The following is an 18,621-nucleotide window of genomic DNA, read 5'->3' as shown; positions in this document are numbered from 1 at the left end:
GACTTCGGTGTTATTCAGAGATGGGAAGCTGTTGATGGGCTCTGGGCAGAGAAGTGACATGCTCTAACTCCTGACCACACACTGGCTGTTGTGCTGACAACAGATTGTAGGGAGGCAAGGGGAGAGGGAATGATAAGAGTTAGAGGACTCCTGGAATGATCCAGACAAAAGATGAAGGCAGCTGGGACCAGAGTGGTAAGAAGAGAGGCAAGAAGAAATGCTTGATTTTTGATATATTTTGAAGATAGAACCAACATGACTTCCTGCCTGAATGGGGGAGTCAAAAGATGACTCTAGAATTTTGGGGTGAAATAAGTGATGATTTTATCAAAGTATAAGTGATCATTTAAAGACTGTATTATTTCTTAGTAATGTTACATGCTGACCATTAAAGATTTATAAAATGGTATAATAACGTAAACCAATTGTTTTGAAGTGAGAATCCTCACAGAATACCTAAGTGATCCCGGGCAAGTCACTTAACTTTTGAACATTGGCTTCTACCTCTGAAAACAAGGTCATCTTTTGCTTAATACTAAAACAACCTTCTCTACATTATCTTCTGTGAGTGTATAAAGGGGCTATCACCACTGTATCCTCACCTGCTAGCAGTGAGTGGCCAACAGTAAATAAAATTTATAATAAATACATAAAATTTTAAAATTACTTAAATATGATTAAATATATCATAAAATGAGGTGACAGAATAACCTCATAAAGCTTTTACGTGAGCCAAAAATATCCCTACCCTCACTGGAATTTCACAAACGTCACCTCTCATGTATCTGAAGACAGGTATGTTTTCACTCATCCACTCAGTATTGATGGAACCCCTACTCAGCCAAGCATGGTGCTGGGAATTGCAGACACACAGGTGAACACACTAACACACTCCCTGCCTCGAAGTGCTTACATTCCCTCCCTAGCCTTTATGCTCTCCAAGCTAAACGTCTAGTCTTTCTGTTGTTCCGCCATGATTTTACAGCCTCATTATCTTGTTTACCCAGCCCCCTCTGTTGTTTGTCAGTGTCCCTCTTAATTCTGTCATCTAGAACTGAATCAAATATTGTCTGAATTAAATCCCACTTAATGCCTTCACCTTAACAAAATTGCTAAGTAAGTATAATAGTGTGGTAAGTTTCCATATACCAGGCTTCTGATTTATATTGAGATACCTATTGAGTATCATGGAAGTAGGTACAACTGCGCAATGGGTGGGGGAAGCTAAGGAGATGGATGGTCAAGGAAAATATAAATTTTAAAACAAAACATAAATTATTATTATTTTTAATTGATAAATCACACTTGTATATGTTTATGGGGTACAATGTGATTGACATGTGTATGCAATGTGGGATGATTAAATCAAGCTAATTAAATATTCATCACCTCGTTTACTTATCCTTTTTTGTGGTGAGACATTTGAAGTTTATTCTCTTAGTTATGTTTAAATGTACATTATTATCAACTATAGTCACCCTGCTGTGCAACAGATCTCAAAACTTATTCCTCCTATCTAACTGCAAACTTTGCACTATTTGGCCAGCAATTAAAAAACAACGTACCTAGATTAAAGGAGGTTGGAAAGAACTGGAAAGAAGATAAAGGAGAGAAGAAAGTGATTCTAGTCTAAGGGAGAGAAATAACAGTATATATCTATAGCATCATTTCCCCAAATGTTTCATAACATGTTAACAAGTGTTATGTCTGAGGAGGATGCTGCTGCTGCTGATGATGACAGAAGATTCCACGGTGAAATAAATTGGAAAATACCAAACTTATTTGGTTTGAAGCAAGTTACGTTTACTGCAGTTCTTCTTCGAGTCTTTACTATGTTAATGTACATTACACATTTCCAAAGGAGGAGGCACAATATACAGCTTTCCTAAGTTGTCAACTGTGCAACCCTTCTTTGGGAGGACACTTTTGTATAATTAATATTTCTTGGTAAATGCTGCTCTAAAGCATGCAGTGTGAGGAAGAAGTGCTAAGTACTGAGGGTTGCCGACTGATCCTCTAACCCTGTTTTCTCTTTCTTCATCTTGGGGGAAGAATTTTTAGGAACATTCCGTTAGAATTAAATAAAAAACCTTGTGACCCCAAAGTTCCACTGATGTGGAGTGCTGTGTCCTAGCAAAAGGTGAGAATGGCTCTGGATAACAGGAAATGGGCAAGCAAGGCAGAATATGTGTGAGCAGATCTAGAGAATTAGTATTCCAGATGGGCAGAGGACTGTCAGGATTCAGAAGAGGCCTGAGGACCAGCCATGGAGAGACTAGTCCCTGTTGGGGTACACATGAACACAGAAAAAGTAAGCAAGGTCAGATGGACAAAGTAGAAGCCAATAATAGACAAAGGCCCGCTATATCTTAACCCACTAAAGATCTGGGTAGGCAGCCAACTTTTGAGATGGTTGGGTCAGTAAACAAAGACAAAAAGAAAAACAAGCACACAGGCAGATCTCCACAGCCAAGGAGATGTGCTGCCCCAATTCACAGACTTCTCTAGAAAGAGTAAATCCCTGGGAGAAAATGGCCTAGGGTTTATGGAAGAAAATAATGGAGTGAGCAGGTTGGAATAAATGCTTAAAGAACACCGAAAAGAAAGCAAGTCCTATAAACTAGATAGATGCCTAATCTGGAAATTTCAGGGATCCTAGATAAAGAAAGTAGAAGGTGTTCTAAAGGAGTTCTGAAGCAGCTTCAAGCATCATCTTAAGAGAATGATCAAGGCCAGGGTCTAAAAAGGAGGAGTCCATGTAATTAGCCAGGAATGGCAAGCAGGGAAAAGGGAAAGGTTCTAAGTCCCCACGAACTCCCCTCTGTGCCTCATTTGGTTCTGGGTTGGGAGGGTCTTAAGAATCTAGTTGAAAAAACAAAAAGAAAAAGCTAGAAAGAATTCTATAAACCTTCCCAGTAACTACTTTAAAGTCAAGTATCAGGCATTATAGATGTCTATATGGGAAAAACTGCCCTTCAAAAATCATGGAATGGTGCCAAGTATGACGCCACCTGGACGAAGCAGTTAAGTGGAAAAACCAACGGACTATAAGAAAGGAAATCTCAATTCTAGTTACATCTCCAGCACAACTCGTCATAATCAAAGGATTCTTTTTTCCCTAACCTGTCAAAGGAGGATACGAATCTCACCTCAACTTCCTCACTGAGCGGGAGATTCAAGTGAAATGTGAACACAGATTGAACAATCTAAAAGCTAAATAGAAGGCATTATTGTTTCCAAGAACTATTTCTTTTATCTTTGGAGAATCGTCAGACATATGTTTGATAAGGTTGGATTGTTCTTTGAAAGAAGAAAAATGTGTAGTACCTTTTCGGTGAACACCGAAAAATCTGTAGTACCTTTCCTAGGCTGAAATTTCAGCGTAGCCATCCCATGTTGTGAAAACAAGGTAGCTTTATTATATGCTAAAAGATCAACTGCAATTTAAATCACTTTTATCATGATCAATGAGGTCATGGTGACGAGTCCAGACATCAGTGCACGAGAAGAAAAGAAAATAAAAGGCAAGCTCATGGGTTCGCCAATTGTAAATATACTTATAGCAAGCTCTATGTGACTAACAGCAACTTTTTAGGATTGAAGTTTGGAATCATGACACAGTGAGGACCCTTCATTCATAAATATCAGGGAACCTGAATGAATATAAGATGTTCATCCTGAATGTAGCTGGTACATTTTCAGGACAAATCTAAGAACATGGGGCTCACCGTTTATAGGGTTATTTAACTTCGCGGCTCTGCCCTCCTAGGAATTTGCTCTTTCCAGAAAAAAAATAAGAGTTTAGATGAAAAAGGAGTCACTACGTAACTACTATCCAAGTGAGAATACCTGTTTTCTAAGACTTAAATTATTTTTTAATAGAGAACGCTGATAAGAATTGACAATAGCTACTGGACCTTCTTACCCTCAAAGTTATTTTGGAAAAGTGTCAAACCAAAACAAATTTTAAACAGTACAATGAACACCATTTATACCTTTCACCCAGATTTACCAACTGCCAACATTTCCTCCACATTAGCTTTATCTGTGTGTATATGTTCTCCAGTGATGTTAAATTTGCTAATAAATTGCAGACCCATGACCCTTTACCACTACATATTTCATCATGCAGCTCCTAAGAACAAGAACACACACAGACATAACCACAACACCACTGTCCCTCTCAAGAAATCTAACACCAATACATAATATTTAAGATATAGTTTATACTAAAATTTCTCTAGTTGTTCCAATAATGCCTTTTATGGATTGCCATTGTTTCTCATTTTTCCAATTCAGGCTCTTGTACTGCAGTTAATTATTTCTTTAGTATTCCTTAATCCTGAACAGACTGTCTACCTTCTTTTGGATTTCATGACATTGCCATTTTTTGATGAGTCCAATTTTTGTTTTTAGAATTTGGATTTGTCTAATTATTCATGATTATATTCAGTTAGTTAATACTTTGTGCAGCAAAATACATAGGTGATGTTATATCCTTCTCAATATATCACATCAGGAGGCAGACGACATCAGTGTATCCATTATTCGCAATGCTAAGTTTGATCACTCAGTTAAAGTAACATATGCTAGATTTCTCCACTATCAAAGTCTATTTTCCCTTTTAAATTATTAAGTAATCTGAGATACTTTGAGACTGTGGACTTTGTTTACCAACAATCCTTTATCCAATGGTTTTAGTATTCACTGATGATCTCTACCTCAATCAATTATTACACAGGTGATTTTTAAAATGGAGATTTTCTATCATTCCTTCTGCGTTTACAAACTGGCAATCCTGAAATATCACTGGAAACTCATGGATTCTTCATTTTTAAGGCATTATGATTCATCAGCATTATTGTTTTTTGTAATATTCAAAGAGTCCCAAAATTGGCGAGTAGGACACCTGAAGGCTACATCTTTTATGATATCTCCATCAGCTTTTGAGTACTTTCCTGCCTTGTTATTGCCCTGTGAAAGCCATCCCTTCACAGAGCCTTGGTTATTTTTATTGAGAATGGTATTGAAAGCCACCTTCTGGGTGCCAAATATGATCACTGCTATTAGGTATCATTGCTTCTAAGTCTTTTTAAAATATATATGTCTAATATAATTCATCAGTTCATGTATAAATCAGTAAGAAAACATTACACAATTAATAAGAAAAATGGGAAATTCTATTCCCCCCCTAGCATGTAGGAAAGTACAAAGAACACTGTCCCACCCTAAAAATGAGAAAAAGCCAGATACTCTACAAAATCATAACTTTAAAAAAGCTTATCAGAGAGCTAAGATTGCAAGATGACCAACTAACATGAATTCAAAAAAAGACAAGCTACTCTAATAGGGTGATGAGATATGAGAACAGTTTCACCTTTGGCAGGGCATGAGAGGAAGAGGTGGCCACCATACACACAGGTAAAAATCACTATCCTAAGTATTTTATATTTGTTTATTAACTCTTTTAATATTCAAGACAACCATATGAGGTAGATGAACTACTTGTGGACCAAAGGTCATCAATAGATGAACTACAGCCTGGGCAACAAAGTGAGACCCCATCTGTACAAAAAAATCTTTGTAAAAAATTAGACAGGCATGGTGGTGTGGGTCTGTAGTCCTAGCTACTTAGGAGGCTGAAGCAGGAAGATCCCTTGAGCCCAGGAGTTTGAGGTTGCAATGAGCTATGATCGTGCCACTGCACTCCAGCCTCGGTGACAGAGTGAGATCCTGCCTCAAAAAAAATAAATAAATAAATAAAATAAAGGAACTAAAAATAGCAATACAATTATATTGAGCGTAGATAGAGAGCAATTCTTATATATCTCACAGATGTTGCAGGTTCGGTTCCCGACCACTGCAATAAAGTGAGTATCGCAATAAAATGAGTCACAGGAACTTTTTGGTTTTCCAGTGCATATAAAAGTTATGTTTATATTATACGAGTCTATTGAGTGTGCAACAGCATTACGTCAAAAAAAGCATGTACCTTAACTTAAAAAAATGCTAACATTAAATGCTAAATTTAAAAATGCTAACAATTCTCTGAGCTTTCGGCAAGTCCTAATCTCTTTGCTGTGGAGGGTCTTGCCTCTATGTTGATGGCTGCTGACTGATCAGGGTGGTGGTTGCTGAAGGTTGGGGTGGATGGGACAATTTCTTAAAGTAAGACAGCAATGAAGTTTGCAATATCGGACTCATCCTTTCATGAAAGATGTATCTGCAGGATATATGCAGTTTGATAGCATGTGACTTACAGCAGAAATTCTCCCAAAGTTGGAGTCAGTCTTCTCAATCCCTGCCAATGCTTTGTCAACTAAGTTTACATAATATTTTAAATCCTTTTTTGTCATTTCAACAAGGTTCACGGCATCATCATCACAAGTATATTCCATCTCAAGAAATCACTTTCTTTGCCCATCCATAAGAAACAACTCTTAATTCAAATTTTACAAGATTGCAGCATTTCAATCACATCTTCAGGTTCCACTTCTAATTCCAGTTCTCTTGTTATTTCTACTACATCTGCAGTTCCTTCCTCCACTGAAATCTTGAACCCCTTAAAGTCATCCATGAGGGTTGGAATCAACTTCTTTCAAACTTCTGTTAACACTGTTATGTTGACCTCCTCCCATGAATCATCAGTGTTTGTAATGGCATCTAGAATGGTGAATCGTTTCCAGAAGGTTTTCAATTATTTTGCCCAGATACATCAGATGAAGCACTATCTATGACAGCTGGGACTATCGGCCCACACCACCATGCCTGTCTAATTTTTTACAAAGTTTTTTTTTTTATAGATGGGGTCTCACTTTGTTGCCAAGACTGTAGTTCATCTATTGATGACCTTTGGTCCACAATTTATTTCTTAAATAATAAAACTTGAAAGTTGAAATTATTCATTGATCCGTGAGATGCAGGATGAATGTCTGTTAGCAGGCAAGAAAACATTAATCTCCTTGTACATATCCATCAGGGCTCTCGGGTGGTCAGGTGCTTGTTAATAAGCAGTAATATTTTGATAGGAATTGTTTTTTCTGAGCAGTGGGTCTCAACAGTGGGCCTGAAATATTCAGTAAACTATGCTGTAAACAGATGTGCTGTCACCCAGGATTTGTTCTTCCAGTTACACAGCACAAGCAGAGTAGATGCAGCATAATTTTTAAAGGCCCTAGGACTTTTGGAATGGTAAATGAGCACTGGCTTGAACTTAAAAGTCACCAGCTGCAGTAGTTTTTAACAAGAGAGTCAGCCTGTCCCAAACTTTGAAGCCAGCCATTGACTTCCCGTCTCTAGCTATGAAAGTCTGAGATGGCACATTCTTCCAATAAAAGGCTGTTTTGTCTACACAGAAAATCTGTTGTTTAGTACGGGTACCTCTGTCAATCATCTTAGCTAGATCTTCTGGATAACTTGCAGCACCTTCTCCATCAGCTAATTGCTGCTCCACCTTGCACTTTATGTTAGGAGGAGGGCTTCTTTCCTTAAACCTCATGAACCAACCTCTGTTAGCTTTAAACGTTTCTTCTGCAGCCTCTTCACTTAACTTAGCCTTCATAAAATTGAAGAGAGTTAGGGCCTTGCCCTGGATTAGCTGTGGCTTAAGGGAATGTTGTGGCTGATTTGGTCTTCCACCCAGACCACTAAAACTTTCTCCATATCAGCAATATGGCTACTTCAATTTCTTTCTTTTCTTTTCTTTTTTTTTTTTTAGACAGAGTTTCGCTCTTGTTGCCCAGGCTGGAGTGCAATGGCGCGATCTTGGTTCACCGCAACCTCTGCCTCCCGGGCTCAAGCAATTCTCCTGCCTCAGCCTCCCAAGTACATGAGATTACAGGCATGCGCCACCACACCCAACTAATTTTGTATTTTTAGAAGAGATGGGGTTTCTCCATGTTGATCAGGCTGGTCTCTAACTCCCAACGTCAGGTGATCCACCCACCTCGGCCTCCCAAAGTGCTGCGATTACAGGTGTGAGCCACTGCACCGGGCCACACTTTCTTATCATTCATATGCTCAGTGTAGTAGCACTTTAAGTTCCTTCAAGAACTTTTCCTTTGCATTCACAACTTGGCTATTTGGCATGAGGCCTAGTTTTCAGCCTATCTCAACTTTTAACATGCCTTTCTTACTAAGCATAACTATTCCTAGCTTTTTTTTTTTTTTTAAATGCCCAGCTAATTTTTGTATTTTTAGTAGAGATGGGGTTTCACCATGTTGGCCAGGCTGGTCTTGAACTCCTGACCTCAAGTGATCCGCCTGCCATGACCTCCCAAAGTGCTGGAATTACAGGTGTGAACCAGCGTGCCTGGCCTCATCTCTAGCTTTTGATTTAAAGTGAGAGACAGGTGTCTCTTCTTTATGTGAACACTTAGAGGCTAAGCAGGGTTATTAATTCACCTAATTTCAATATTGTTGTGTCAGAGGGAACAGAGACAGGTAGGGAAATGGCTGTTTGGTGGAGCAGTCAACGCACACATTTAATTAAGTTTGCTATTATATGTGGGCACAATTCATGGTGCCCCGAACAATTACAATAGTAACATCAAAGATCACTGATCACAGATCACCGTAACAATATAGTAATGATGAAAAAGTTTGAGGTATCGTGAGGATTACCAAAATGTGACACAGAGTCATGACGTGAGCACGTGCTGTTGGAAAAATGACACTGGTAGACTTGCTTGGGGCAGGGTTGCCACAGACGTTCAATTCGTAAAAAGCACAATATCTGTGAAATGCAATAAGGTGAAGTGTAATAAAATGAGGTATGCCTGTAAAACAAAGAGGTCAAAGATAAGGTCTAAAACTGATAAATCAAAAAGTAGTTAAAATTAACCAGGTGTGGAGGTGGGTGCCTGTAATTTCAGCTACTTGGGACACTGAGACAGGAGAATTGCTTAAACTCGGGAGGCAGAGGTTGCAGTGATCTGAGATTGTGCCACTGCACTCCAGCCTGGGCGACAGACCAAGACTCCTTCTCAAAAAAAAAAAAAAAAAAGTAGTTAAGTATACTTAACACTACTGAACTGTATACTTAAAAATGACTACAATGGTAAATATTATGTTTTTAGCCACATTTTAAAAATAGGAGCAAAAGCATATTAATTAGTGATAACAACTAGAAATAACAGGTAAAAAATAAATTTTCTCTGGGGACTAATACTTGGGGTAGGAATGGAAGAGCAACTACTGTTTTCATGATGACCTCATTTGAACTGCTACAGTTTATTTTCTTTAAAATGTGAGTATTACTTTCACAGTTTTTTCAATATGTGATGAAAAGATTTACCTTGATCTGCAAGACATCAAGTGGAACTGTCTCTCCTTTCACAATGGCAAGTGTAGCATCAGTAATATGTCTAAAAGAGAGAAGGAAATGATCATATTGTGAAAAAGAGGCAACATCTCCCCCACCACACTGCCACATGCACTCATGCACAAACACACACACACCTCTCTCTCTCTCTCTCTCTCTTCCTCTTGCCCAAAGTACTAGTAGTTTATAGGGACTCAAAGAGAAAGCTTTGGCAAGGAGAAGTTCATACAAGACACCGATCATTTATTCATTTAACATTTACTGAATCTCTACATTGTGTTTGACTCCTGTTCACCATTGGAGAATATGATACTTAAATAATAATAACATTTTTTTATTCATTGTAAGAAATTCAGGCACTTCCAAAAACAATATTTATTCTTGCTCTAACAGCTAGAAGGGTAACTAAAGGGCAGGACTTGTTATAGTTATCTTAGCAAAATATAATCCAGAACCTGAGACATATTTCTGTTATTTTCCAGGACTACTAGGATGCGCTTCATTTTAATTGCTGATTCTTTTGAACACAGACTGTTCTTATCCACATTCTAAGAGTCATTTGGAAAGTCTATAGGTTAAAAAAATTATTCATCAAAAGGCATGTACTATTGACATCCATGTAGCACAAGTGAAACTATGCCAGGCTGAGAAGCAGTTCTAGAGTTTGTCATTTATTAGATCCAAGGTTAGACACACATAAACATACAATAGTGCACAAAAGAAATTTTGAATCAACAAATGGCTACACAGTAAGATATTGCTGTCTCTCAGAGCAAACGAGTGCACCCACACCAAGCACTTCCTTGCCCAGCGTGCCCGCCCCTCCTGGAAACAGTCTGCAGTCTCTGCGCATGGCTGGCTATTCGCTTCCTTCAGATCTGAGCTGAACTATCACCACCTCAGAGAGGCCTATCCCAGCCAGCCTAGACGGATGTCCTTCCCTAATCTCCATCACTGAACTGCACTCATAACTCTCCACAGTAGACAGATCACAATTTAGGATACGTATTTCTTTATTTACCATCTGTCTCCTCTGGAGATCAAAAGTTCTACAAGGTTAGTGTTAAGTTACACCCATTTATTGACCAATATAAAACCTACACCTAGCACAGTGCATGGCACATAATAGGCATTTAACATTTGCTGAATGTATTACTTTATTCTGTAAAATTTCCAGCATATACAAGAGTACAAATGATTATACCATGAACCCATACATTCCTCATCCAGCCTCAACAATTACCAACTCATGGCCAATCTTATTTCCTTCTATATCCCCCACTCATTGCCCCCTACTCTGTATCAATTAAAGCAATCCTAGACATTTTAACACTTCATCCATAAATTATGTACTCCAAAGACAAAAACTTTTTTAAAAAAATGTGAAATATTATTTTCATACCTAAAACATTAAACAATTCATTTATATAAAAATATACTTAGTCAACATTCAAATTTCCCCAATTAATTCATAAGTATTTTAGTTTCTTTGTTCAAATCAGGATCCAAATAAGATGTATTAATTGCAATTGGCTTATAGATTTCAGGTCTCTTCAAATTTATAGAGTCCCTCTCCTCTTCTCTTCCCTACTTGAGGAAACAGGTTGTTATCTTACTGAGTTTCTAAGGTTTGGATTTTACTGATTGAATCCCTATGGTATTAACATGCATCTCCATTCCCTGTATTTTCTGAAAACCTTGTCTAGGAGAGAAAATCTGTAACATATTTGGCTTTAAGCTTTTGGCAAAAATAGTCCACATGGTGGTATGTACTTCCACCACGAGTACATGGTATTTGCTTGACTCTCCTTTTGTGATGGTGGAAATGATCAATAATCATTGCCTAATTAATAGACTTGCACACTGGTAATCTTTAAATTCTATTATTCTTTCTAGTTTATTATCTGGTCTGCAAAGAGAAACTTTCCCTCATTCATAATTTGGATATCCTGAAATGTTGGTCATATAAGAAAGTCAGAATACTTTTTAAACTTTTTAAAAATCGATTTTCAAAATAAGTTGATTTCCTAGTATCCTCTAAAAGTGACCAGTTTTTCATTTTTATTTACCTAGTATCACTATGACCTCATTCGGTGATTTAAATATATTTGATATATCTTAATACATTACAGTTATTTGCCTTATTGATATTCAAATTGTCCCAAGTCAATGCATTTTAATGGTGGGATACAAGCGTCAATATACAATTACAATGAATGATGAGAAAGAATAACCACAGAAAGTCCATATCAATGTTATCCAAACTAAGGCGAAACTACAGCTTTTCCTTAATGCTTACTGAAGCAAGTTGAATTATCTAAGTTTGAAAGAACTTCTGTGATTTTTTAAAAACTTTTTTTTAAGACTTTGTTTTCTTAGAGCAGTCTTAGGTTCATAGCAAAATTGGGGAAGGTACAGGGATTTCCCATATACTGCTCCCCCACATATGCACAGCCTTCCCTAGTATCAACATCTCCACCAACATGGTACATTTGTTACAATTAATGAACTTACATTGACACATCATTACCACCCAAAGTCCACAGTTTGTAACATAGGAACAGAAAACCAAACACTGCATGTTCTCACTGGTAAGTGGAGCTGAACAATGAGAACACACCGACACAGGGCGGGGAACAACACACACCAGGGCCTGTTTTGGGGGTGAGGCGGAGGGAGGAAGAGCATCAGGACAAATAGCTAATGCATGTGGGGCTTAATACCCAGGTGACGGGTTGATGGGTGCAGCAAACCACCATGACACGTTTACCTATGTAACAAACCTGCACGTTCTGCACATGTATCTCGGAACTTAAAATAAAATTTAAAAAGTCCACAGTTTGCACTAGGGTTCACTGTTAGTGTTGTACATTCTGTAGGTCCGGATAAATGTATAATGACATGTATACACCATTAGAGTATCACACAGAGCATTTCCACTGCCTTAAAAATCCTCTGTGCTCCAGCTTTTTATACCCGAACCTTAACCCCTGGCAACCACTGATCTTTTTATTGTCTCCATAGTTTTGCGTTTTCCAAATGTCATATAATTAAAATCATACAGTATATAGTTTTTTCAGACTGACTTATTTCACTTAATAACTCCATTTGAGGTGTTTGCATATTATTTCATGGCTTGATACCTCAATTCTTTTTATTGTTGGATAATATTCCATTGTCTGAATGTACCACACTTTATTAATCCATTCACCTACAGGTTATTTTTTCCTGTGTGAGTTTTGGCAAATTGTGTCTTTCAAAGAATTGGTTCATTTCATCTAAGTTATCCAATTTTGGGGTATGGAGCTGTTCACACTATTGCTTTATTATCTTTATAGTGTCCATACTATTACAAGTGATAGCCTCTGCAGTGATGTCCTCTCTTTCATTTCTAGTATTAGTAATTTGTATCCTTTTTTCTTAGCCTGACTAGAAACTTACTGATTTTATTGATCTTTTCAAAGAACCAGCTTTTGGATTGATTTCTTGATTTCCTGTTTTCAATTTCATTGATTTCTGCTCTAATTTGTATTACAGTCAGCCCTCCACATCCGTGAGTTCTGCATTCATAGATTCAACCAACTGGATGAAAATTATTTTTTTAAACATTGTATCTATACAGAATACTAGACATTTTCTTGTCATGATTCCCTAAACAATACAGTATAACAATTATTTACATAGCATTTATATCATATTAGGTATTATAAGTAATTTAGAGGTGATTTAAAGTATATGGGAGGATGTGCATAGGTCATATGCAAATGGTACTTCATTTTATATTGGAGACTTGAACATCTGTGGATTTTGGTCTCCTTGGAAGGTCCTGGGACCATCCCCCATGGATACTGAGGAAAAACTGTATTCTCTCTTCTGTTTACTTTGGACTTAATTTGCTCTTCTTTTTCTTGTTTCCAAAGGGGGAAGCTTAAATTATTGATTTTTCTTCTTTTCTAATATATACAATTAATGCTATAAATTTCTAAGCCATGCTTTTGCTGCATCCCACAACTTTTGATAAGTTGTGTTTTCATTTTCTCTCAGTTCAAAATATTTTTAAATTTCTCTTGAGACTTCCTCTTTGATCCATGTGTTATTTTGAGGCATGTTTTATAATCTCCATGGATTTAAGAATTTTCTAGTTATCTTTCTGTTACTGATTTCTAGTTTAATTCCATGTGGCCTAAGAGCAGACAGTGTGTGATTTCCATTTTTAAAAATTTGTTAGGGTGTGTTTTATGGCCCAGAATGTGGTCTATCTTAGTGAATGGTCCATGTGTGCTTGTAAAGAATGTGTATTCTGTTGTTGTTGGATGAAGGAGTCTAGGTGTCAACTGTACCTTTTTGACTGATAGTGTTGTTGAGTTCAACTATGTCCTCACTGATCTTCTGCCTGCTGGATCTGTCCATTTCTGATAGAGGGATCTTGAAGTCTCCAACTATGGTAGTGAATTCATCTTGCAGTTCCACTAGTTTTTGCCTCATATAGTTTGACATTGTGTTGTTAGGCACATACACTTAAAGGACTGGTTCGTCTTCTTGAATAACTAATCCCCTTATCATCATGTAATGCTCTTCTTTATCCCTGATAACTTCCCTTGCTTTGAAGTCTGCTCTGTCTGAAATTAATATAGATAACCTTGTTTTTCTCTTTATTAATGTTAACATGGTACTTTTTTCTTCAGCCATTTACTTTTAATCTGCAAGTGTCTTTATATGTAGTTTCTTATAGACAACATATAAACTGGGTCTCGTTTTTTATGCACTCTGACAATCACTATCTTTCAATTGTACATTTAGACCACAGATATTCAAAGAGATTATTGAAACAGTTGCACTAATATCTACCATATTTGCTTTTTCTAGTTGTTACCCTTTTCTTTCCTCCTATTTTTGTCTCTTTTTTTTTTGCCTTTTGTGATTCTAACTGAACATTTTATACAGTTCCATTTTCTCTCCTGTCTTAGTATATCAGTTACACTCCTTTTTAACTTTCATTAGTGGTTGGAATATACATATACAACGAATCCAAGTCTTTTCAAGTAACACTATATCACTCCATTGGTAGTGTGAGTATATTTATTTGATATAATAATTCTAATTTCTCTCTTGTATCATTGCTGTCATTTCACTTATATTTAAAAACATATATGACATATACATAAGCATGCACAAGTGAATACATTGTTGTTACTGTTGTTTTGAACAAACTGTCATCTGTTAGATCAATTAAGAAAAATGAAAGATTTTATTTTACCTTACTTATTTCTTCAGTGGCCTTCCATTCTTTACATAGAGCCAAATTTTTTACCTTTACCATTTTTCTTCTCTCCAAAGAACTTCTTTTAACATTTCTTGCAAGACAGATAAATTCCCTCTATTTTTATTTGTCTGAGAAAGTCTACTTCTCCTTTTCTTGTGAAGGATAATTTTGCAGGGTACAGAATTCTAGGATGGTAGCCTTTTCCTCTCAATACTTTAAATTTTCCACTCCACCCTCCTTTACTTGCATGATTTCTGAGGAGAAGTTGGATATAATTCTTATCTTTTTTCTATAAGTCAAGTCCTTTTGTCCTCTGGCTTCTTTTGGGATTTTTTTCTTTATCTGATTTTCTGTAATTTGGAAATGATATGCTTCAGTGTGATTTCTTTGGTATTCATTCTGTGTGGTGTTCTCAGAGCTTGCTGAATCTGTGGTTTGGTGTCTGACACTAATCTGGAGAAATTATCAGTTATTACTGTTTCAAATATTTCTTCTCTTTCTTTTCTTTCTGATATTCCCATTATAAGTGCATCTTTTGTAGTTGTCCCAGAGCCCGGGGATATTCTGCTTTTTTCCTTTTTCTCTTTGCTTTTTGCTTTTCAAAGTTTCTATTGAGATATCATCCAGCTCAAAGGTTCTTTCCTCAGCTATGTCCAGTCTACTAGTAAGCCCATCAAAGGCATTCGTCATTCCTGTTAGTATCTTTGACCTCTAGCACTTCTTTTTGATTCTTTCTTAGGACTTCCATTTCTCTGCTTTTAGTACCCATCTGTTCTTGTATGCTGTCTGCTTTATCGATTAGACTCCTTAGGATATTAATCATCGTTTTAATTCCCAGTCAGCTAATTCAAACATCTCTACCACATCCGGCTCTGATGCTTGCTCTGTCTTTGAATTGTATTTTTTGCCTTTTAGTATGCCTTGTAATTGGTAATCTGATATGACATACCAGGTATAATGAACTGCTAGTAAATAGGCCTTTAGTACTGTAGGGGTAATGTGTGAAGGGAGGGGAAGCAATGATCAGGTCTCAGGCTTTAATGAGCCTATGTCTCTGGACTTTGAACTTTATAAGTTTTTCTCAGTTTTTTCTCTTCCCTTAGATGGGACAGAATGGCTAGAGTGGGCTGGAATTGGCTTTTTCCCTTCTCCCACATGCAAGGCTGCAGCTGAGTAGAATTAAGTATTTCCCTTCCCCAGTAAGTTAAACCTTCATAATGCTCCAGCAGGTTGGGCTCTGGTTAACTTGTTTCTCCTGAGGACAGGCCTTGTTAAGAAGAACAGAATACTGTGGCATATTTCAAAATGGTTCCTTTTCCCCACCAGTGCCAGAAGTATAAGGCGATTTTTCTCTGATATTTATTATGAGCTCCTGGTTGAGCTCCTGGAGGTATATCTCACAATATTGTGGGGGACTCCTTATGACTGGATCCCAGGAGACTGGGACTCCTCTCAGAGCTAATCACACTGAGCTTCAGCAACTTATCAATTACAGTTCAGGTTTTCCTACCCTGGCACTGGTTTCCAAAGTGGTTTCCAGTATGTGTCTTCATTAAGTCAAAATCCCCTGTATTCACCTGTCTCTCCAATCTTGGGGGCAGCAGTTTGCCCTATGTCCTCCCTTCTCCTTCAGATATAAGAAGAGTTGCTGAGTTTTCAGGTTGTTCAGCTTTTTATGTATTGTTAGGACAGAGTGACAACTTTCAAGCTCCTTACATGTGGAACTGGAAACTAGAAGTGTAACTTCTTTTTTAAAGTTAGATTTATTAGGGTATGATATATACACAGTAAAATTCATACTTTTAGGTACACTGTTTTACACATTTTGACAAATGCTGCAGTCATATAACTACCACCATAACAAATATATATAACATTTTCAACATCCCAAAAACTTCCTTCATAACCCTCTGTAGCCAACCCACTCCCCACACCTTCAGCTCCTGACAATTACTATGTTTTCTGTGTCTAGAGTTTTGGCTTTCCCAGAATGTCATAAAATAGAATCGAAAAGTATGGAGCCTTTCCAGTTCAGCTTTTTTCCTTAGCATGAGCTTGAGATTCATTTACACTATTGTTTATGAATGGAGGTATCAATAGACTATCAATATTCCATTGTATGGATGTACTAGAATTTGTTTATTCATTCACCAGTTGATGGACATTGGCATTGTTGCCAGTTTTTGGCAGTTAGGAATAAAGCTACTATAAATATTCATGTATGGGTTTTTGTACGGACAAATGTCTTCATTTCTTTTGAATAAATACCTATAAGTGTGATTGCTGCTCCTATGGTAAGTATATGTGTAATTTTATAAGAAACTGCCAAACCATTTTCTAAAGTGGCTACCATTTCATATTTGCACAAATGATATCCAAGAGTTTCAGTTGCTGCATTTGATGGGTTTTTGCTTTTTTTCTCGTTTATGCTGTCTTAATAGATGCATAGTGGCATCTTACGGTAGATTTAATTTGCATTTCCCTAATGACTAAATTTTCTTTTAGAATTTTTACAGTTTTAGATTTTATATATAGGTTTACAATCCATTTTATGCTAATTTTTATATATAGTGTGAGGTATGGGTTGAAGTTTACTTTTTGTATATGTTCAACTGTTCCAATACTGTTTGCTGATAAAAACTGTCTTTTCTATTATACAGTGAATGGCTTTGATGCCCTTGTTAAAAAATCAATTGTCCATATGTGTGTGGGTCTAATTCTGGACTCTTTCTTCTGCTGATTTATATCTCTTGTTTTGCCAACACCACACTGTTTTGATCACTGTAGCTTTAAAGTATTGGAAATAGATAGGGTAAATCCTTAAACTTTGTTGTTTTTCAAAATTATTTTGGTTATTTTACTTCCTTTCTCTATATAAATTTTAGAATCAATTTGTCAATTTCTACAAAAAGCCTTAGGAAACACTGATTGGGATTGTATTGAATTTATAGATCAGTTTTGGAGAGAATGACATCTCAGCACTGAGCCTTGCAATCCATGAACACAGAAGTATCTCTATTTACTTGGGTCTTCTTGATTTCTCTCTTCAGTGATTTGTAGTTTCCATCATATAAATCTTACACACATTTTGTTAGATTTATCCATAAGTATTTCATGTTTTCTGTAAAGGTATGTCAGTGTTAGTGTCCTATTGCCTCTATTATTACATAGCTATATTTTGGAAAAATAAATATGGTAACTATTATTAATGAAGTAAAATAATTATTTTGTCTAGAGTTTAAGTACAACTACAAGTAGAAGTCATTTAGAAAGTACTTTAATTTCCATTAAAAAAAAGGGCAGTTCCTAACCAAACAGGGCCCCTCCTAATCTATTCTGCTATGTACAGAACTGGTTGATTCTGTTAATTTCATAGAAATTGTTGCTGTCCCATGGTAACTGATTTGAATGACTACAAAACATTCTTTCCTTTTTTAAACAAAAAAAAACTTTTCCAGGTAAAGCAGTTAGCAGTAGAATAGAGGCTTATCTGTTTTGATTTATATTTGTTTTAATTATAGCATCTAGAATCAGTAATTGTAGTCAACTTGTTATTTACTGTTTGTCCCCCCAAATGAATTTTTAATAAATATGAATAAAGTCTACTAGACATAATTACACTTACCTAACTAGACCTATTCTAGCTTTTTAACAATCTTCTGAAGTAAGCACTACTAGTGTGCATTTGGTAAACACAGGTAAGAGAAACTGAGGCTCAGAGAGATTGAATGAAATTACCAAGAGGACAAAGCCAGCATGTCGCAAAATGAAATTTGTCTCCAAAGATGTGCTAACTTAACCTGTAAGGCTGCTTTGGAGGTATCAAATGGATATTAATGGATTCCCAAAGAAAAAATCCACATCTAAAATCTGGGTGCTTTACAGTCCTCCCCATCAATGTGCTCAGGACTAAATGTAAACACCTAAGGAATCAAATCCACCTAAACCAATGTTTCTAACAAAGTTAGGTACAACTTAAGATACTTTAAAATCCCAAGATACACACATTAACTCAAATGCTTGGGTTAAACTCTAG

General features: G+C 36.7%; 1 protein-coding gene across 20 annotated transcripts in view; it reads right to left on the bottom strand.

Annotated features, from left to right (window-relative positions):
- Window positions 1-18,621, bottom strand: part of AGK (acylglycerol kinase) — a 140,770-nt gene that overhangs the window by 22,751 nt on the left and 99,398 nt on the right. For 13 of the 20 annotated variants that reach the window (XM_045388232.3, XM_074036153.1, XM_074036161.1 and 10 more), the window contains one exon: window positions 9,296-9,365. In XM_045388232.3, the coding sequence (XP_045244167.2) occupies window positions 9,296-9,365 (70 nt within the window). Of the gene's footprint in view, window positions 1-8,622; window positions 8,778-9,295; window positions 9,366-18,621 lie in introns of all 20 variants that reach the window. The other 7 variants (XR_012432938.1, XR_012432940.1, XR_012432941.1 and 4 more) reach the window with 2 other exon arrangements.

Source organism: Macaca fascicularis, chromosome 3, assembly GCF_037993035.2.
Source record: "Macaca fascicularis isolate 582-1 chromosome 3, T2T-MFA8v1.1".
Taxonomy (NCBI): domain Eukaryota; kingdom Metazoa; phylum Chordata; class Mammalia; order Primates; family Cercopithecidae; genus Macaca; species Macaca fascicularis.
This window is presented reverse-complemented; position numbering and strand designations above follow the sequence as displayed.